Below are 23234 nucleotides of genomic sequence, written 5' to 3'. Positions count from 1 at the left end.
AAACAAATGACAATAATTCAATAATGCTTAGCAGGTTGGTTTAAAATAATAGACTAAATTCTAGTGATAAGGCTGGATGTAACATTATGCAGGCAGTAACTGGCACTGATTCTCCTCCCTCAATCAACAGATTGGTCTAACTGTGGAATAGGGAGTGTCAGTTTGCATCCTGGTAACTAGAGAACACAGCATTTGATGTTTAGTTCCATATTTCTCATCAAATGCATTCGATGTTATATTTTGCTTTCTCTCGTGCCTGGCTTGCTAAATGGATCCATGGCACCCTTGACCAGGTCAGAGAACACTTCTCTTTGATAACATTATTTGACAATCATTTAAGTCATGTTTCTTTGGCCAGGTCACAATTGCAAACACAGAACTTAAATGTTGACAAAGGTTGACAACAATTTTTATTTTATTTGTAATCTTTGATGTACTTCCATAAAAGTGAGGTGAAATTAAATAATTTGAGGACTAGTGTAAAACTACCATGATGTTAATGAAGTATAAGTCTGTGCTGCTTGGTTATTTTGTATAAACCTTCTTTAAAAAGCAAAGTGAGAGGGCCAGGAGTTTGGCCTAGTAGTGGAGTACTTGCTTAACAAGAGCGGGGTTCAATTCCTTGGTTCCATATACATAGATAAAAGCCAGAAATGGTACTGTAGCTCAGGTGGTAGAACTTTAGCCTTGAGAAAGCCCAAGGACAGTGCTCAGGCCCTGAGCTCAAGCCCAGGACTGGCAAAACAACAACAACAAAAACAACAACAGGAGAAGGATGGAAGAGAGAACATTGTCTTCATAAACTGTCACATTGAACTGAAATCCCTTTATAGCATTATTAGAAATAAAACCAAGCCGGCGGCTCAGATGTGTAATCCTAGCTACTCAGGAGGTTGAGATCTGAGGAGTGACATTCAAAGCCAGCCAAGGCACTAAAATCCATGAAACCTGAGAGTGATGATGCAATTTAAGTACTTGGGAGGCAGCAGAGGTAGGAGGATTACAGTCACCTTATGTGAAAAAATATAAATAAAGGGGATGGATCAGAATGATTTGAAAGCATGAGTTAAGTGATGCTTGCCTAGCAAGTATGAAGCACGGAGTTCAAAAAACTTTGTTCTCTTCCTTGTCTTTAGCCATTTGTCCTATTCTCAACAATCACCACAGAACCAACATTGGTTGAGTTATGTCTATTTTCACATCAACAAGGGTTGACAATGAACTTCTCAGCTATTTTTCTGCGGCTTCACTGTACCAGCTGAACCCAGAGTTACTCAATAACCAAGCACAAACAACATGTGAGGAAGGTTCACCCTTGGTACAAGGATGCATTGATCAATATGATATAAGGGGTAGAAAATGAAATTCTTTTCTTTCTTCTCTTAGGAGGTATCTTCCTGAGACAACAGGTTTTACAGAGCTTCTTAGGAGATTATCCTTAACAGCTGACTAATTACTTCCATTATTTATATCACAGTCCAAATAGCAGCCATGTTGTGGGGGGGGGGCGAGGAGTTATCTGCAACCAGACACACCCTTCATTGATTTCTCCTTGAAAGATAAATGCAAGAAAACAATAGCCTGGATGCAATTTTGCTTTCATCCCAGCCCTCTAAGGACTGTGGATTACAGTGGGCTCCATGTTTGTGAATTCTTACCTTTGGCTGCGCTGGCTGTGCACAGGGGGCTGGAACAGGATCTGTGATGTAGGTCTTCTTGACACCAGTAGTTGGATACATCCCCACAGGGTTCTGGTTCCCCACTCCAGGAGGATTGTACCTCGGTTCTTGCTTCCATGTATTGGGATGGCCTTGCTGGCCATAGGCAGGGTCAGAGTCATTTCTTCCCCCATAACCAGGACCTGTTGCATAATAGGATTCATAATGGCGGCCTTGGTTAGGGGCATAGCCATACACAGGCTCCGGTGGTGGAATATATGCATAATCAATACCAGCTCTGGTTGAAGGAGGTGGGCCCTGTGCTGACATAGGAACTGGCTGAGTATTATAGGCTGAACCATACATCTGTCCTGACGAAGGGCTAGCCATGTAATGAGGGCTGGGCTGGGCTGATTTCACCTGCACATTGAAGGTGGGCCTCGAGGGTGTGGATGCTGTGGTATAGGATGCTGGAACAGGTTGAGGCTGTGGCTTCAGCGTTCCTATTGGAGTCACAGGGATGGGTGCAGTTTGGGGTCCTGGCTTCATTGTTGACTTTTTGGTTGCTGTTAGAGGGGGTTGGTTTGGGATGACCATTCTCTTGTGCCCTGTGACAGGAGTAGAGACTGGTGGAGAGGCTGTTGAACCAGATGACCCCTGAAATAGAGGAAGAAAAAAAAATAAAGGTTATTGCCAATGGAGAATAAGGATATATAAATGGCTAAAGATTAGTAAATGCTAATTACTCATGTGTTGATATGTATGGTCTTACTCTCAAAGGCTAACAATTTTTTTTTTACATCTCTATGTAAAATGAACAACTGAAGAAAAAAAAAACCTAAAGAAGCATGTCTGTTTACAATGGCACCCATAATATTCAGATATCCATGAATAGTAAGGAAGTTAAGCAAGTACATTAAAAAAAAAAACTTAAAAAAAAGTCCAATAACAGATACAAGCAAATGAAGTAACATCAGGCTGCACAAATTGGAAGGCTTACTATTGTTATAACATCCATACAACCCAAAGTGATCTTCAGATTCACTGTCCTGCCTACGAATATCCCAATCATAACTATTTTTCTAGAGAAATGAACAATAAAAATTGAGATGAAACAATGAGAGAATGAAGAGTCAAATCAATCTTGATAAAGAATAAAACTGTTTATACTCAAATGAAAGATTTCAAAATACATTACACTCAAGTAATGCGGTATTAAAACAGAAATTTGTTCCAATCATACGTAACAGAGTCTTCAAACCAATATTCACAGACTAGACATAGTTTTTTGACAAGGTTGCAAAGAATTTACACTAAGGAAAGTATAGCTTCTTCAACAAGTAGTGCTGAAAAATCTGATACTCAGGTTTCTAAGTACAGAAGCCTGTACAGTATCAATATTACACCATCATCATTTAAAAAAACATTAAAGATTCAAACATGTCAATATTAAGATAACACCCTAACCTAAAAGGTATGGAAATAAACAACAATTAAAAAAAACATTTTAACATTGGTCATATCAAAGTTTAATTATTATGACATCCAAGACACAGACACAAAATCAACAATAAACAAACTGAATGATATTTATTTATTTATTTATTTATTTGTTGTCAGTCCTGGGTCTTGAACTCAGGACCTGAGTATTGTCCTTGGGCTTTCTCAAGGCTTGAGCTCTACCACTTGAGTCTCAGCACCACTTCTGGCTTTTTTCTATGTATGTGGTATTGAGGAATCAAACTCAGGACTTCGTGCATGTTAGGCAATTAGTCTACCACCAGACCATATTCCTGGCCCATGATGTTTACTTTTTAAAATGATGAGTGTGCACAGAACAGAGAAAAAGGGATCGAATGCTATGTCAAGCCATAAATTAGTACACAATCTTTTGTGTGTGTGTGTGTGTGTGTGTGTGTGTTACTGTCTTTGGACTTGATCTTAGGGCCTGAGCACTGTTTTGGGCCATCTTAAGCCTAGAAATCTACCACTTGAGCCATAGCACCATTTCTGGCTTTTTCTATGTGTGGTACCAAGGTCTTTGTGCATGCTAGGCAAGTACTCTATCACTAGGCCAAACATCAACCCCAGTAGAATCTTTTACCAGTTATCTATCCAGAAAAGATGGAGACTTCAAAATAAATGAGGAATGTTAACAACTCAATTTTACAAAAGGAAAAATGGAAAAGTTTTTTTAAAAACAGCCATAGCTGCACCATCTAGTATATAAATTCTGTTTAATGTTATTAATCACGGGGCTATGTGAAACAAGGCTACAATAAGAGATTGCCCTCTTTGCTGTTATGATACAATTATTAATCCAAAACAAAAAACAACCCCCACTCCAAAAACAAAATAAAAAAAATAAGAGACAAGTATTAGCCAGAATGTCATAGATCTTGCTTGATTTTGGTGGAAATGTTTCTCAAAATATTAAAAATAGAGCTACCACATAATTCATCAATCTCCCTCTTATGGGGTTTATCTAATAGATTTTAAAATTTGGACATCAAGAGATATTAATACTCTTATGTTCACTGAATATCTAGTCTTAAAACCCAAGATAGGGAAACAACTTACATGTCCATCAACAGGTGGAAAAGAAAATATGTCATATGTATACAATGTAATAGTCTTTTAAAAACAGGAGGTTTTACAATAGATTACAGCATAGCTAAGTTTGGACTATATAACTTTATGTGAAATAAACCAGTCATAGGAATATAGCATCAGCTCTACAACATGAAATGTTAAAACTGGTTATATTTACAGACTCAGAGTGGGATGGTAATTGCTATGGTCTAGATGGCGGATGATTGAAAGTTATTCATTAGTAAAGTTTTAGTAAAACAAGATGAATTAATTATAGACATCTGCCATTCAATATTTTACCTATCACAAACAAGAATAGCTATTTAAAATTTTGCTAAAATACTAGCTACACAGGTATGCCATGTCGTCTCCTTACATGATATAAAGGAAATAGAGAAGAAAAAACATAATAGATGCAGCCCAGGTGTCCTTGTCTCGAGGCCACAGCCAATATTCATTTGTGATGACTACATGAACTCTGTGGTTGTATCTGTCAGTCCCTCTCCCACACTGCAACCCACAACAGCACAGAAAGACAGACACTATTCATTCTAGGACACAGTCTCTATAATTTTCTATTTTGTAGATGCCTAAAAACTTGCCATTGGGAAAATAAATCTCATAAAAAGATATTTAGAAACATTCAAGTCTCTAAATTATATATGTGTGTGTGTGTGTGTGTGTGTGTGTGTGTGTGTGTGTATGTTGATGAACAGAATATTTAAATGTGCTGGATTTTGAAAGTGAAATAATTAAATCATGGTAAAAATTCAAGAATGTTTACAATAACAAAACCAACATGATATATCCATCACATATATTTGGAAAAATATCAAATAATCCAATCGGTAGAAAGGGTTCCACATGGGGATCTTTCCCTCAATCAATTGAATAGATGGACTACATGAGTGTTGTCATAGGTTTCCTTAGTCATGAAGAACAAAATGATTTAAATGATCACATTAAAACATTAAAATGATTCCTGCTCATTTCCCCATCACCAGAAACGTGGTAAAGTATGTAAAACTTTAAGAGAAGCATATGAACAGAAATGCATACTAGTTTTAAACAATAGTATGGTATGCTAAATACAATATTCAGACTCACTGCATTACATGCACAATAGAGTTGATGAAAATCTTCTTACCCCACCAAAGTGCTACACTGAGGAGTATTTTCTAGATATAAGCAATGGCTCCTTAGGTGTCCTGATATCTTCATTCAAAGGCTTTAGAGGATGAGCAGGAAGAGGAGGGAGGGTGTGGGAGAAGGACAGATAGATCACCAAGAAAGACCTGTTATTAGCCCAGCTGCACAGCTCCATTTATAGTTTGTAAGATATGAATCAAAGGTTTTGTTGGTGGTGGTAGTCACAGGGAATGGACTCTGGGCCTAGGCACAGTCTGAGCTCTTCAGCTCAAGGCTACTGCCCTACCTCTGGGCCTGTGTGCTGTCCCTGAGTTCCTCAGCTCAAGGCTACCAACCTACCCCTTGAGAGACAGTACCGCTTCCAGTTTTCTAGTGGTTAATTGGAAATAAGAGTCTCATAGTCTTTAGTGCCCAGGCTGGCTTTGAATGGAGAGCCCCAGATTTCAGCCTCCCGAGTAGCTAGGATTTCAGGCATAAGCCACCACAACTAGCTGAATTTAAGTTTTTGATGACTGGAGGCATCAAAGAAGGAAAAGCATAGTCCCTCTTTCATTTAATTCTCTGCTGAAATTTTTATGACTGATATAAATTGACTAAGGAAAATAAACTTCAATTTTTTTCTGCAGGTGCAAATGAATTTTTCTATGCCCTCTATTATACAACAGGAAAAGTGGAATAGGTATTTCTTTTGTAATGTCTTCAGCGTATAAATATATATATATTTATATATTTAATAATAAGATTCTTAATAAGGAAAATTCCCATTTGTTTATATTAGACACTAATGCGACTACATTCAGGTAGAAGAGTAAAAATTCACTATATTGGAGATACATGGGTTGCTTGAAGTATAAAGTAAATGGCACATTTGCCATTCAAAGGGCAGAAAAAAGGACAGAAGAGGAAGGAAGGATACAACTTTATTCATTAGACTCATCTAACTAAATAGAGAACTAAAAGTATAATTACAGATTCTTTTTTAATTTTAATTTAATGTTTTTATTGTATAGAGGGGTTACAGTTACATTTGCCAGATAGTACATACATTACTTCTCACACATTGATACTCCTCATATTTTTGTTCCCATTTCCCTCCCGCTACCCCCTCTTCCTTTTCTGATTTCAAATAAACAAATAAACATATATACAATATACCAGGTACCAAACTCATAGGAAACTATTTGAGTCTTGTAGCATCTTTCACGTAGACACTATTGATCTTATGAGTTTATAACACTGTGTTTTGCTCTCTGGTCATTCATGTGTTCCCTAATCCTTCTAAAAATAACATGACCCTATTCCTTTCCAATCACCCTGAGGTCAACAGTTGGCATCCATTCTAGCTGAGAAATATTAGAAATGAAACATTACTCAAACTGTCTCTAGGAAGCATTTCAACTTATTCTATAGATCAATTTGGGATGCCATGGTACATTATCTATATAAACTTGAATTGTATATTATGGGAAAGAAAGTAACTTTCTGAACTTTGTATCAAATTACTTCTAATGAACCTACTCTACACGTGGGTCGCCGTTTGCTCCCTTCATACCACACCAACGAACTGGAAAACGATCTATATTTTACAGATGTCAGCAGTGAATATCTCTGAAACCTACATGTACATTGACTTGTGCCCCAAATACTCAACCATGTCTTGTTTTAACTTGGATGTCCGATATGTTTCTCAGATTTAACACACTAAAAGTGTGCATTCTCTGAATCTGCTCTTGTCTGATTTTCTGACCTTTCCAGTAGTTTCTCTATAGGTTGATAGACATTGGCACTAATCCTCCAGACTCCTATATGATTCAAATTCAAGCACACAATCCTGCTGATCTTTTACTTTGTGTAGGGCATATCCTAACATAAATGAACGTCGATTTCACAACTTTCATGGTTGCAATTCTAAAACATCACCATTAGGCATTCTTAAACAGCATCCCAAATGGTCTCCAGAGCACATTTTTGTTCCCATTCAGTGACTTCCTTTTTCTACAGAGTGATTTCCCTCCAATGTCCATATTATCACATTACTATGCTACTTAAGGGTTTGGGAACAGATCTATCAGATCTGTATGCTACATATCTATATTAAATTTAATCTACTTCATTTACCTCCCTTATCAAATCACTTCCATAAAGCTTTGTTCTTTAATCAATCTCTCTATATCGAAGAGATTATCCAAAATTCATTTGAAATTACTTGTCTATTTAAAGCCCAGGTATTGCTAGCTAACTCCTGGGAATCTCCTAAATCTCAAACTGGGTGTCAGTTTCCTGAACCAACCTCAACTTCTAGAACACTAAATGCTCTTATCTCCCTTCTATCTGTACATATCAGTATTGCATGAGTCTACATTAACTGGAGTAGGAATTGATCCTTTTAATTCACTGTTGCTTCCTTAATGGCTTTACCCTATCATAGCATATAATAGGCATCTAAGGAATATATGATGAGTGAGCAATTGTCTCCAAGAAAAATGCATCATCTTGATAGTTTATAATAACTAACCATGCAACATATGGGCTATCTAATTTCTCTCATTGATTTGACAATCAAGAAACTGATAAATATAATGCAAGCTTAATTAAAGTGATGCCATTAGTTTCCTTCCTCTAAATAGTTTAATGATTTCTCTTTTGGAATATATTAACACAATTAACTTTTCAACAAGCACTTTGAGGTACTAATTTTCATCCTAATTGCCATGTTATATATAACAGGACCACAAATATGTATATGATGCTTACTAAAAATCTTATGGGCAAAAGCTAAGTGACACATTTGAAGTACATTTCTCAAAACGTTTTATTTCATAAATTAATATGTACCTATGATATACAAACCCTTAGCCTAATTTTGATTAAAAACTAAGTGGGATTGTATATAGAGATTCCCTTCTTGAACACTCGTTTGTTAAACACGTCATTTGAAATGATGTAAAAATTAATGTTATTAAATTCTTTAATAAAAATATACAAACATAAAGAAAAAAAGAAGACTAATGGTTTTCAGAACAATTGCTTTTTTTTTTTTTTTGCCAGTCCTGGGCTTGAACTCAGGTCTTGAGCATTGTCCTTGGACTTTCTCAAGGCTACAGCTCTACCACTTGAGCCTTAGCACCACTTCTGGCTTTTTTTTTTTTTCTATGTGTGTGGTACCGAGGAATAGAACCCGGGTCCTCGTGTATGCTAGGCAAGCACTTTAACCACTAGGCCAAACTCCCGGCTCAGAACAATTGGTTTTATACTATATGTACTGAAACAAAATGCTTTCTGAATTAAGATACTGAACAATTGTTAGACACCAAAGTCCACAAATTCAGTAAATTACTTCCTTAATTTAAAATTTAAAAAGAAATGCTGTTCTTGAACAGGCACTGAAGAGAAAACGAGGGAAGTTAAAAGAGGAAAATTAGAATCATCGCATTTATAGCAATAGCAATGTTCATTATTTTGTGAGAAGTTGATGTGATAAAATGGATTCGAATTACAGAGGGAATTTATTAAGGTAACAGAGAGATTAGACAAAACCTTAAGTTAGACATTTAACTGCAAAACTTGAACGTGTGCATCGCATATTGATTCCAAGTATTCAATTACACTGAAAACTGAAGATATAAAATGACAAAGGTAATATTTTAAAGATGGTGTATACGATGATTCATTTTTAGCAATATAGGTTGAAGCTACATAGAGTATTTATACATAGATTAAAACCACAGAAAATGACTTAAAGAGGAATGGTTGAGTAATAGAATATTGATACTGTATTTTAGTGTCAATCTGATTTTCATGACAAGTGTTTCAAATAATTTTAAAACTTGATAAACATGATTTTTTTTCTCCTGCAGCTATCCACTTCGGATAACTGTGTGATAGGAAACAGACACATATCTTAAGAAGAATGTATAAATAATACTTATATAATATTTACTTTATGTTGTAAACACTACTTCTGAGAAAGGAACTATAATTGAATAATAATGTTTAAAAAAGCTAAGTAACTGTTCAAGGTTAACAACTAAAAAGTAATAGGTTTAGAATGAAGCCCAGGTAGCTTACAGAGTTCTAGAGAACATTCTATGCTTTGTATGATAGAAGACACCTATGATCCTAGTATTTGAAAGATTGAAGCAGGAAGTCAGCAAGTTTGTCTGGCCCAAGTTACATAGTGACACTAGGTCAAAAAAGTTCCTTTCAGACTGTCCTTCACTGTCTTATTTGTAAAGGGATGTGTGAACACATGAAGAAATAAATGTTCAACATCTATGCCCATCAATGAAGTACAAATCAAAACAATATTGAGATTCTACTTCAACCCAATAAGAACTACCATTATCAAGAAAACTAGCAATAACAGATACTGGCTGAGATGTGGCCAAAAGGGAACACTACTACACAGTGGGAATATAAACTTGTTCAATCACTCTGGACAACAACATGGAGGTTCCTCCAAAGACTACACAGAGCTTCCCTATGACTAAGCAATAACACACTGCTGGGCATTTATGCAACAGACCACAAACAAGGCCAATCATGTTGATTACAGCGCTATTATGATAGCTAGCATATAGAATCAATCCAGATGCCCCTTTGTATGAATGGATCGAGAAAATGTGGTATATATACAGAATGGAATTCTGTGCTTCCATCAGAAAGAATGGCATTGCCCCATTCATAAGGAAATAGAATGACTTCAAAACAATTAGCAAAACAAGCCACACCAAAAGAAATATAGGCTGCGTGATTTTCCTCATTTGTAATAACCAGAAGTTTTCTATTAGCACAATAGCTCAATATCTACGTGAATATAGTTAAGATGATGCTTATAGAAACTGACTCGAAGATATGTTTTTTGTTTGTGTTTTTAGTGTACAGATCGCAGTTCTTTCTTTTTTCCTTTACTTTTTGCTTTGGTTTATTCCCTGTTGTCACTGTTTTTGATTTCTGTACCCACTGTCTTGTATATAAGTTTATCTGGTTTGGTGAATGGTGACATACCATTGCATTGGCTAAACCAATGCAACAGTGATACTAGAGGCTAAGTTGAGATGAACTTTACAACCTGTGGGAGGGGATTCAGTGAGGAAAACGGATGAAAATGAGGGAGGGATAACAATTCAAAAATAAATATACTTATTACCTTACTTATATAACTGTAATTCCTCTGTACAATACCTTTATAGTATTTTTAAAAGGTCTCCAAAAGGATATCTGAAATGAATATTACATACTCAATATATATGTGCTATTCCAAATTAACTTTACCATATATTAAAAAAGAGACATGTGGACAAATGGGAATAGATTTCTCTCCTTGAAGAAAAAAAACAAAAAACAAAAACAGTTAAAAGAAGAGATAGTGTCAATATCCAACAAACAGTGGCATGACAGTGACAGTATTGAACTGAAGATTTCATACCCTGCCCAAAAGCTATATCTTGCACTTTTGATTGCGGACCCCCAGAATGTTAGTATTCTTTTGAGCTTAAGCTTTTTCAATATTTTATTTTTGGCAAATACTGGGAGGTCAAATAATTTTTGCATGCCAATTACAGTGTTTAAGGTTCACTTTGTCGCTTCTGTTCTAACATAGGTGGTGGCAAATGGAAATATCACCAGAGAGGACAATTAATGGAATCACAAGAAATAAGGCACTTTAAAAATTATCTAGATTTGTCACTATTAGAAAAGTCACGTCTTCTCTGATTGACTCTTTATTTGAACCATAAAGGAGAATGAAGAATAGTCAACATTTTTCTGTTTTTGCTTTTATGAATTTATTTAATTTAATTTATTCCTTCATTAATTAATTTTGTGTCAGTACTGAAATATTTCATGTTTTTTTGTTTTATATTTTGCCAGCACTGGGGCTTGAACTCAGGTCCTGGACACTGGCTTCGGATACTTTATTTTGTTCTCAAGGCTAGCACTCTGCCAATTGAGCCACAAAGCAACCTATAGCTTTTTCTGTTTATGTGATTCCTGGGAATCAAACCCAGGCCTTCCTGCATGCTAGGCCAGCAATCCATCACTAGGCCACACTCCTGGCCTGATTTCGTTAGTTTTATTCCCACTCAAGGCTGGCAAACTACCACTTGATCCACTGATTGCTCCACTTCCAAATCTGGCTGATTATTGGAGCTAAGAATCTCACAGAATTGTCTATATGTGTTGGCTTCAAACCATGACATTTAAGCTTCTGAGTAGCTAGGTACAGGTATGAGCCATTGCTGCCTCTGGATCCTTGTGCTTGTAAACAATGTAACTATTTTTTATTCAAATAATATACTTTCTATCTAATGGAATTAAAAAGCAAGTCATCAGAAATGGAGGTACAGATTTGAATATGCTTTCTGCTTTGCTAATACTTTTCCAGTTTAGCCAAATATATTGAATATGGTAGTGTTCAAAATAGTAAATTCATAACAATGAGTGGCATCTGCAATTGAAATCATTACTTGGCTTCATCTCAATTATTACATATTATTATCAGTTGTGTGCTCAACGAAGTATTGATGAGTAAAGGAAACACTTGGTTCTTGAATTTGTAAAGTGAAGAAAAGACAAAGATGATCTGTTTCAGCTATATTGCAATATCTTATTGGCTTTTGATTCAATTCAAAAATTATTTCACCATTTTTTCCTGGCTCTGAAAAGTGAATGGCTTAATTTTGTATTCCTTATTCCTCCTGCAAATTATCTCCCATAATTCAGGGTTTTGAACCACAGCTCATTTCTCCACCAACCTGGACCATTCACATTACTCACTTGAAAGAGGACTCCATGAGCTGTAAAATGACCTAATAGGTACAGTATTAGAAGAACACACTACTATCCATTTAAAGAAGCACTTTGTAAATTGGTTGTGCAAAAAAAAATCATTTAGGTCTTAAAAATACAAATTATTGTGGTCCAAACCTTTGAAAAAAATCTAAAAAATATAAAAGAGTAACAAATATTTCTTGGGCAAAAACAGTTCAGTTCCAAAGAACAGTCAAAAGTACTTTTGAGAAAGCAGAATAGAGAATTTTACCTAGACTTGGGGACTGAGCATTCTTACAGGGCTTATACTCAATTATTTTCAAAGGGTCATGATTATATAATTTACATTCAGATACTACATTAATGTTTGGTTCTATCATATCTGGACAATTTGTCCATGAATAATTTGGTGATAGGTAAACAAGATTAGAAAAAAACTTTTATTCAGCCTAAGGAAAGAGCCATAAATGGCATGAAATAATTAGTTTCAAGAAATATTCATCATAATGTAATTTTAAGTGACTGATTATGAGAAATTTAAACAGTCAATATATGGACATTGTTTAAGTTAATTACATTATAATCTTACAGTGAAATTATAAAAAAGACATTAAAATTATTCCAAGAAGATGCTTGAAAAACTTATCAATGATTCAGGGCACATATCTAAAAGAGCTGAAAGTAGGAATGCTTAGATGCACATGGCAGCATTATCTCTAATAGCCAAGAGGGGAGGCAATGTGAGAGTCCATTGGGAATGAGCGGATGAACCCACTGATACGCATATGTAGATGCAAGGGATACCATTTGACCTTCCAAAAGAAGTGATATCTGGCATGATTACCAAACTACTAACCTGAAAGACAGAGCAATAAGTGAAATAAACCAGCTGTAAAAGGTAAAAGTGCTATGTAATGTCCATAAAATATTGAAAGTGCTTAGAATAGACAATGTCATGAAGACAGGAAGTGAGCAGCCTAGAGAGACAGACAAATGTACCATCTATAGCTCACATGAACATATGCATATATTATGGGTAGAAAGATTTATTCCCAAATTGACAGCATTAGCTACTTCAAAGGGGGAATTCTGAGGTATTTTATATGCTTTTGAAGGTTGCTTTCACAACTACATATTGGAATCAATGTTCTACAGATATATGTTCACATGATAGTTCTCTTCTATATAGGAAAATCACATTATGAAAATATATAAATATCTACTATCTACTTTATGCAACACAAACTTCCCATATATAAATATGCAAAGGAGCATACATTTAAAATAATTATATGAAATATATATTATTCTAAAATGCAATCTCCAAAAACTATTTATTCCAATTTTATGTACATATTCACTGATGAAAGAACAAAGCAAAAACAAAACATTTAAGAATACATTTCAAAGGTTAAATATTTGCATTGGATGTGTGTTAAATAAGGTTTATTTTGCATCATTAAATTTTTTCCTATTTTCCACACTAAAGAAACAAAAAAAAAAAAACCCTTATAAGTAGAAGCTGGCACCTGGTGAAGTGTTAAAAACCAATCTCAACTATAACCTTAAAAAGTCAAAACACATGATTTTGACTGGTGGCACTGAGTTCAAAATATCACTGTCAGTATAGGCACACTACCAGCACACACACACACACACACACACACACAAATCCTCCAGACTTCTTGTCAGAAAAATGCAGGCATAAATATATTAGTTCTGTGCAACACATCAGCACTTGTTCATTTCACAGTGCTGTGCTCTGCAAACACATACTATAGCTAGCAATGGGCTATTCTTAATAACTTCTGAAGCAGAAATAGCAGAAACAGTATGGTCTGATGTGGCACCCAGAGCTGTTTTTTTTCTTAGAAGCTTTTCGAGTTAATTAATTCTCACGACACTTCTGAACAGGCATAAAATGCTGTGAATGCTATGAAGACAAGCAGCTCCTGGACTACTGAAGACACCAGTGCCAGTGTGTCAAGTTGTTCCCTCTGAAATCAAACCATGTCAAGTAGGAACACTCTACTATCTTTAAACATTTCATGTCTACTCCCTATTAAACAACAAAATAGTGATCCAGGGAAAGTCCTTCAGTTTGGGAACCTAGCATCTCAGCCTGTATTTGAACCATGATCCTCAGATCTCAGCCTTGTGCATAGCTAGGTTTACAGCCATGGCCCTGGCAGCTGGCCACAGGTGCATTTTTTTTTTCTTTTTTGGCCATTCCTAGGCTTGAACTCAGCACAGTGCCCCTTTTGGCTTTTCCTGTGTATGTGGTACCAAGGAATCAAATCCAGGGATTAGTGCTAGCTAGGCAAGCACTCTACCTGTAGGTCACACTCCCAGTTCCACAGGTGTATTTTTATATAACCTGTCGCAATGGATATTGGATTGATCATTTGAGTGGATAAACTTGCAATGAAGAGCTATTAAAATGTACATTATGCTGTTGAAAGAGAAAACTGAAGGAAATTGTACTATATCATCCAAAGGAATATCATGCAGCTGAAAAGCAAAGCAATGTGTTTTCAAAGTAAAGACATATGATGAAAAATAAGATTATATATGTTTATTAATTTAAAAAACACAAAACAGTTGTTTCAAATTCATGGATAATTCAAAGATCTAGTGAATTATATATGCTCATAATATTATCTCTTGTTGCTAATTTAATGTTTGATTCTAAGTACTAAATATTACCAATGCTTATTATTGGCTTATTGATATGCCAAAGCATTCAACTATGATTGATAAGAACATTTATATAAATAAATGAACAATAAAGAAATAATCCCGGGCCTGGGAGTGTGGTCTAGTGGAAGAGTGCTTGCCTAGCATGCATGGAGCCCTGGTTTCAATTCCTCTGGTCACATACACAGAAAAAGCTGGAAGTGGTGCTGGGGCTCAAGTGGTAGAGCACCAGTCTGGAGACAATTTAAGCACAGTGCCCAGGACCTGAGTTTAAGCCACTAGAGAAGGAAAAAAGAAAGAAAGAAAAAAAGAAAGAGAAAGAGAAAGAAAGAGAGCAAGAAAGAAAGAGAAAAAAAAATCTCACATAAACTTTGCTACAAAGAGAATATTACCAAGACTCAAATATGGTTTTATTAATTTTTATTAGTCTCACAAAGGTCCTCAAGGGATTTAGGATGGCATGCAAATTCCTCACTGAAATGTTAAACTCCCCTTTACTTGCCACTCACTGGAGTGACACACAGGCTTTCACTGACTACCCAACCCCTGCCATTTTATGACGTCCACATAAAGAAATACAGGTTTCAAATGCAAGGACACCTCTGGAAAACAATTCAAAATGCCTTAGGGTTAGGAAAGATGTCCACTAACAATGTCCCTTTACTAGGGTTAATCTTTCATAAGATGGCTCTTGGCCACATGTTTGTAGTTACCTTATTAATGTTCTCTTCCTCTTTTTCTAGGTCAACGTTTTACCTAGTAAGCCTAATAAACATTCCCCATATTTCTTAGTGAAAGATTCTTAATTAAGCAATGTATTAAAATAAACATGCAGAAAGCCCTGGGTTGGATTCCTTCATGCCATATAAACAGAAAAAACCCAAAGTAGCATTGTGGCTCAAGGGGTAGAGTAGTAACCTTGAGCAAAGGAAGTTCAGCGATATTGTCCAGACTGGAGCTCAAGCTCCAGAACTAGAAAAAAGAAATAAATACAGATAAACTAATATACAAGACAAAGTATACAGAAATTTTAAAAAAAAAAGTCAGTAGCTGGGCATAGTGGCTCATGCCTGTATTCCTAGCTACTCCCGAGATCTGAGGATCACAGTTCAAAGCCAGCCCCGACACTAAAAACCTACAATTAATCACTAGAAAATGGGAAATGGGTCTGTAGTTCAAGGAGTAGGAGGGTAGTTTTGAGCTGAAGAGCTCAGAGACAGTGCCCAGGCTCATAATTCAAGTCCCATGACCCACCCTCCCCCCCAAAAAAACACAGTACCAACATGGAATAAATTAAAGGGGGAAAAGGAAAATGAAATAACTGCAAACAGAATATTAATGATAATAATAAACCTCATTTCCATCCTTTGGGGTTCATTTCGATAAGCATCATTTTATATGGACATATACATATATATAGCTATAGAACCGTTGGGATCCCCTGCTAAGAATATATGACATATTATAATTATTACAAATGATGGAAACCATGCAGCCTACATTTCTTGGGTATGGATTACTTCACTTAACATAATTTTTTAACAAATTTTTCTAAGTCTTTCCATTTCCTTAGTAATGGGGCAATGCTATTCTTTTGTAGTATAGAATTCCATTGTGTATATCTACCACATTTTCTTGCTCCATTCATCTACTGAAGGACATCTTGGTTGATTCTGTATCTTAGCTCTGGACAATGTTGCAATGAGCATGGTTGCACTGGCAGCCTTGTTTGTGATCATTTGGGTAGAAGAGTGGAATTGCTGGATAATAGGGAAGCTCTATATCTAGTCTCTTGAGGCACTTCCATATTAATATTTACTGAGCTTGTAAATGGACCACATTATTTAAATTGAGTATTACTGCTATTCATCTTTCAGAGAAAGGAAAACTGACTTTCACTCAGCTAAGGAATTACTCTTGACAGATTTCATCAAATGTTTACTATAAATATTATGAGGAAGGTAACAGTTCTCTCTCAGATGAAAAATAATGAAATGACATCTTCAAAATGATGAAAGGAGTCTGTTTATAATGTCCAAATGTAATTTTTGTCTTTTTCTGGCCACTGGGTTTACTTGTAGATTTACAGGCACATTTACAGGTACAAGAGGGAAACCATGCAGTCTACATTTCTTTGGGTCAATGTTACTCATATATATCTATATATATATTAATATATATTTATATATATAAATAATTTTTGATTGGTTATGGGGCTTGAACTCTTTAACTCTGGGTGGGCCTGAGCTCTGTCCCTGAGCTCTTCAACTCAAGATGCTCTATGGCATGGAACCACAGCGCCACTTCTGGTTTTCTGGTGGTTAATTGGTAATAAAAGTCGCACACACAGACTTTAGTGCCAGGGATGGCTTTAAATCTCGATCCTCAGATCTCAGCCTCATGAGTAGCTGGGATTTCAAGTGTGAGCCTCCTGTACATGGCCAATATATACATATATTTTTTTCCAAGTCTTTCCTTTCCTTTCAAACAGTGGCCAGACCATAGTTTTTGATGGAAGCAGAGACTTCCATGATAGATAGATGATAGATAGATAGATAGATAGATAGATAGATAGATAGATAGATAGATAAGATAGATAGAAAGATAGATAGATACCACTTTCTTAATCTGTTCATCCACGAATCCCCATATTGCTTTCCAGAGAGTTTAAATGAGTTTAGATCCCCACCAACAGTGCAGTAGCATTCCTATTTGGCCACATCCTAGCTAGCATATCTAATTGTTAGTTTCCTTGATAATAGCAATTCTACCTGGGGCAAGGTAAACTCTCAGTGTGGTTTTAATTTGCATTTCCTTTATGTCTAGAGATGTTGAACATTTCTTCATGTGTCTATAGGCCATTCTCATTTCTTCTTCAGAGAAGTCTCTCTTAAAAGTCTTAGGCTCATTTATTAATGGGTTTTTTTGCTTCTTTGAAGATTTGATTTTGGAAAGTTTAATCTTTTGAGCTTTAAGTATGTTTTAGATATGAGTCCCTTGTCTGATATATGGGGAGTAAAGATCTCTTTCCAGTCTGTAGGATTTCTAACACAATAAAATTTTAAGAAAGAAAAAAAATGAAATTATTTGAGTATGAACTAAACATGCTATTCTTTACAGACTCATGGGTTGTTAGAGGTATAAGGAATGTGAAAAACACAAACTTCTATACTTTATTCACAAAATCAGGGCTCAGAAAGTTTTTTAAAATACGATTTTCCAGGCTAAAAGACTGTTTATTTGCACTAGTACTTCTAGTAAGTTAACAAAAAGTCAATAAGCTGTTTTGTGTTTGAACCACAGTGGATAGACAAGACAGTAATGAAAGAAACTCATCAACAAGGTCTAATGATGGCAAGTTGTATTGCTGTATATTATAAAGGAGTTGCTCCAACAGTTATGAAATTCAGCCATGAGTGTAAGTGGCCATATTTGCCTTGCAAGAAACAAACAGACCCTTGTTTATGTATTTCTAAAGAAAATTGCATGACAGGAAGCAAAGCAAAAGAGCCATAGGTAATATGTTACTGTCCTTAGCAAAGTTCATGAACAAAATTTGTGAAAACTTATTAAATATTTCATATAAAACACCATATTTAGGGCACATTGCACTCATAACAAAGCCACAAGATAATCATTACATTTTTTCCTTTGCAGAAAACATTTTTAAATGATCACTATATTATTAGGATTTGAATATATGTCAACTGCATTATATACTGTATAGGGGAGAAAAGTTTTTCTTCTGACATATTTGTTCTCAGAAATGGAGGCTGTTTGTCTGCTTATTGTGGATAGATAAAAGGGCTGAATCACACAAGGGTATAATTTCTAAGGAGAGAGCACTTTTGCCATAGAGTAGGAGGAAGGGTAGAAAATGTTTTCATAGCGAGTGACTATTAGGGACAAATAAGAGCCCTTTATTCACCAAACCTGTATACATCCCTTTATCCTTATAAAACAGGCTATGAAAGCAGATAATGACTAACTGCAGCAAAATTACTCACATTCTAACTTTGCATAATCACTAAAATGGTTCTGGTTTTTTAATCCTTCCCCCCCCATTCTGCACTCTTAATTTTTTTTTCAACCACAGCACAAATGGTTACAGCAAACGAGTGTACCAGACACATCTGCTCTTCCAGAAAAAATTCACTTTTCTGTGCCAAATCCACGTCTATCGGAAGAAATAAAAATAAATTGCAAGCAGGTTCAGCAAATGCCCAGATAATTCCTGCAATGACCACATGAGTCAACTGCATTTCTTGTAGCAAGGATACCCTGAAAACAATGAGGAAGGAATGATCTGGAAACAAGGTCTGTCTCACCAATCATTGTCAGTCAACTACTGAGTATCGTGTTAATGTATTAGTTTCCCATCTTAGTTTTCTGGGCAGCTATTTTAAGAATATATGAACCTGAGGATGAAGAGTAATTGGGATGCAAAACATAGTCTTCTTAGTAGGGCATTGGTGGTTCTTGTTTGTAATCCTAGCTTCTCAGCATATTGAGATGAGCACTGCAGCTTGAAGCCAGACCTAATAAGAAAGGACATGAGACTCTTAGCTCCAATTAGCTACCCAAAAGACAGAAGATGAGCTGCGGCTCAAGTAGTAGAATCCCAGTTTGGAGTGAGAAAGGAACAGTACCCATGCTCTGAGTTAAAGGCCCAGCCTGCAAAGTGAACAAAGCATAAATAGTACTTATTGGAATGGTTCTCAATTTCCCACTAAATTTTGTTATGTTTCTTTTAACGTTTTGATAAAGGCTATTTGATATTTTAGATCATGCAGTGCATTAAATATTCTCTATTTGGAGGCTGGAGAGAATTTATATTTTTCACTTTGGTATATTGCCATTGCCAAGCTGGCAATCTAAGGAAGGCTTGTAGAAGATGCCATCATTATTTTAACCACAGAATAAGTCAAAAAGCTCTATGAAATCACAGGGAATTGTTGCTTGGGTAGAGAAGAATTAGCCACACGTAAGGACAACCACATCATTGACAGGACATGAATAGCAGCTAAGTCATTGGAGACTCACTCTTCTAGTGGAATGAAGGTAAAATGAAGAAGTAGCATACCATTATTTTTTATTTCTTCAAAGAATAAAAAATCAATAGCAACCACAAGCATACATATTCTTTGGGAAACAAATTTAAATTTGAAAAAGACCTGAAGGTATTAGAGCTAAACAAATTCACTTACATTCTTACTGAGTCTCAGTTTCCTTCTCATGATATAAAAGGATTTGATGATACTAATTCCAAATTCTGGGTAGCTAACAGCATTTAAGGGATGCCTCCAATCTGAGATAAATTCTGATACCTGTAGCCATTTGGAATGTCATGTTAACTAAAGCATTCTCATTCTGGTACTATTTCAAATTTTATTTTTACTGTCCTCACATATGCCTTAGAACATGGTTGCACAAAGACTAAGCCAAAGTAGGCATTAAAACATCACTGAAGCCACGTGAAATGATGCACAAGTGTAAGCACAGAACTTGGGCTGGTTTAGGCAGGAGGATATCAAATACAAAGCCAGATTAGGCTCTATAAGGAGACTTAATCTTAAACTAATCATGGAACAATAAATAAATGACCAAATAAACAGTTGACTACATTCAAATATTGTTATTTCCTGTTAACTCGATTTTCTCTTTATACAAACTGATTTTCATTATACTCAAAGCTATGTGTGTCTGTGATTGAGACTGTGAACTGTAAGACAATTGTGATATACAAACAATAGAATGTCATATGCACCATCAGCTACATTATTGTTTGATGAAGAGAGGAGGAAAATTCACAGAAGAAATGGGAAACAAACACCACAAATGATCTTAAGCATCCAAGATTTACCTTTAAATCACTCATTTTATTGTTAAATTCCACTGTACCACAGCTAAGTAAAAAGCAAAACATACAACTTGCTAAAATATTATCCAACTATGACAGAAAATAGAGCTATTCAAAAACATGTATTCTTAAAAAATAGTTCAACACTGCTTTTCATTCTGTGACACTTCATGATATTTGATTACGTCATAGACTATTTCTTTAATTTAGGAATAAATGAACTAAGAAAGTTCTCGTGTAAGATAATCTGTGATGCTAATTATAGAAAATATGGAGAAAATTTAGAAAATTAATAAGGATAAAATAACAAATCCAAAACATGAGCAATAACTATATAATTTTAATAAGCTTATTTTACACCTAAAACTTCTGTGCATTTGTATGTATATTCTGCATGGTATATGTGCTCTTGTATATGTCTGGCAGATGTGATGATATTTAAATATGAACTTAATGCATATGTACTTTTATATCTTATTTTTCATTTTACATTATATTACAGATCCACTCTTAAAAATTCTTCAAAAAAGCTGTTTTTAGTATGGTAACCAAGTAGGCAATCTGCTTTAGCACATATGAACACTCTAGTGCAATAATCTCTTGTTTATCATACACATTTAATTTTAAAACTAAGACCAGAATGCAATGTGCTGAGACTTTTGTCCTGTTTAAATTATGCTCTACTTTCTCTACAAAGTTTTGCTACTTACACTAAGGATTTAAGGAGGTACAATGCTACATCATAATGCAAGGTATGCCCTTCTAACAAAATGTCAATTCTCCACCTACTCATCTCTCATGTACATCAGAGAAATTTTTTCAGTCAGCCTCAAGAATCAGTCCCATGTCAAATACCTCAATGTCAAATTCTGTAATAATGAATTCCAAAAGACTTTTTGCAAGATATTTGTAGTTGTATGTAATTGTTGATTTCATCATTATCATAGTATTTGTTCTATCTTTATAATAAGTACATTGTCAGAAAGCCTACCATAGAAGTAGAGATAAATGAAGGAAATACCATATGAAAAACTCATATTGCTTAAAATAGGACTACATATATTTCTTGCTTTGCTTCTTTCTAATTTTAAAATCTTTAGAAATACCCAAAAATGATAGTTTTAAGAGAGACAGACAGACAGACAGACAGACAGACACAGAAAGACAGAGAGACAGAGAAAGAGATGGAGACAGAGATAAAGAGTAAGAAAGACAAAAGAGGGATAGAGAGAGGCCACATCATCTATATTCAGTAAGATATTTCTGTCTATTAGTGCTACATTCTGAACTTTCTCATTAAATGCACAAAAGACATCATCACAGGCTTTCTATACTTTATATTTGATAGAAATCCATTATGGAACATTCCTAGAGTTAAGCAGTCTAGAAGGTAGCAAAATACTGTATAATTGTAAATAAATATGACATACAGGTGAGATTGTTACTAATACAGAGATTCATGATGGTTTCAGATATTTCATTGTCATTGAGCAGGCAGTGAATATCTCTATTCAACCTACTGAGGGGAAGAATGGGGTTGTTGTTTCTATTTAATCATGTTTACAGATACATAATAGACACACTGAAAAGGGTAGGGCATAACATGAACAAGTATTAAATGAGACAAGATTTAATAGTGTGCTAATAGAGACTGACATTGTCAATTCTTCACAAAAGGCTTTACATGTAAGGGATCAAGAGCCTATTTTGGTTTCCATTTTATAAAAAAGAAACCAAGGTTTAGTTAGCTTCAGGAACATCACTATGGACACAGCTAATACTGGTCATCAGAATCTACATGAAATGACTCTACAATTGTTCTGTATACCACCTCCCCACACTACATAAAGAAGAGTACCTGAAAGAAGACCAGACAATTAGACTAGAACACATCGTGAAGGGTAACATTGGCATTTAATTTTGTTATCTGATATGATTCAGGAACAAATAGGAGAAAAAAAGGGCAGGAGAAAGACAGTGTTGAAAACAAGAAAACATTGAAAGGAGAGAAATGTCTGAGGAGACAGGACTGGTTCATAGAAAGTAAAGGCACCTCCAGCTCTGATGCCAAGCACTGATGTTTAGCTGAATGTGGATTGGCATGATCAAGAGGTCCTCAAGAAAGCAGGTTGCGGGATGTTATTTAGGATCCATACTATTTTATACTCATAGATGATGTCAATTTGAAAGATAATAAGAATTCTAAATACTAGCTTTTATCTACTTCATATACCATGTGATTTAAAATTTATTCCTCACAGGACAGCTAGGAGAATTTATTATGTTAACATATTACAAAAATTAAAACAACGTCAAATGGAAGCATGACCTTCAACTCAATCAAAGCCATCACAGCTCAGTATACAGCATACTTGGAATTCTCACTGTCTGTATTGTAGTGAGTTTCTAAATAGACTGAAGGCAAGAGCATCATGAGAGTAAGTGAATATTTCATTAAAGCTTGTGCTCATTGCAAAACCATGAAAAATATTTTATTAAAAAAAGCA

The 23234-nt window shown here is 35.3% G+C and overlaps 1 protein-coding gene across 3 annotated transcripts in view; it reads right to left on the bottom strand.

Moving 5' to 3' along the window:
* The window catches only part of Lpp (LIM domain containing preferred translocation partner in lipoma), a 641447-nt gene that overhangs the window by 235145 nt on the left and 383068 nt on the right, over positions 1-23234 (bottom strand). For all 3 annotated transcript variants that reach the window (XM_090343772.1, XM_090343782.1, XM_090343791.1), the window contains one exon: positions 1659-2315. In XM_090343772.1, coding sequence (XP_090199898.1) covers positions 1659-2315 — 657 coding nt within the window. The remainder of the gene's footprint in view (positions 1-1658; positions 2316-23234) is intronic.

This window comes from Megascapheus bottae, chromosome 1 (genome assembly GCF_031878675.1).
Source record: "Megascapheus bottae isolate mThoBot1 chromosome 1, mThoBot2.hap1, whole genome shotgun sequence".
Taxonomy (NCBI): domain Eukaryota; kingdom Metazoa; phylum Chordata; class Mammalia; order Rodentia; family Geomyidae; genus Megascapheus; species Megascapheus bottae.
The sequence above is the reverse complement of the archived record's forward strand: the minus strand, read 5'-3'. Positions and strand labels throughout refer to the sequence as shown.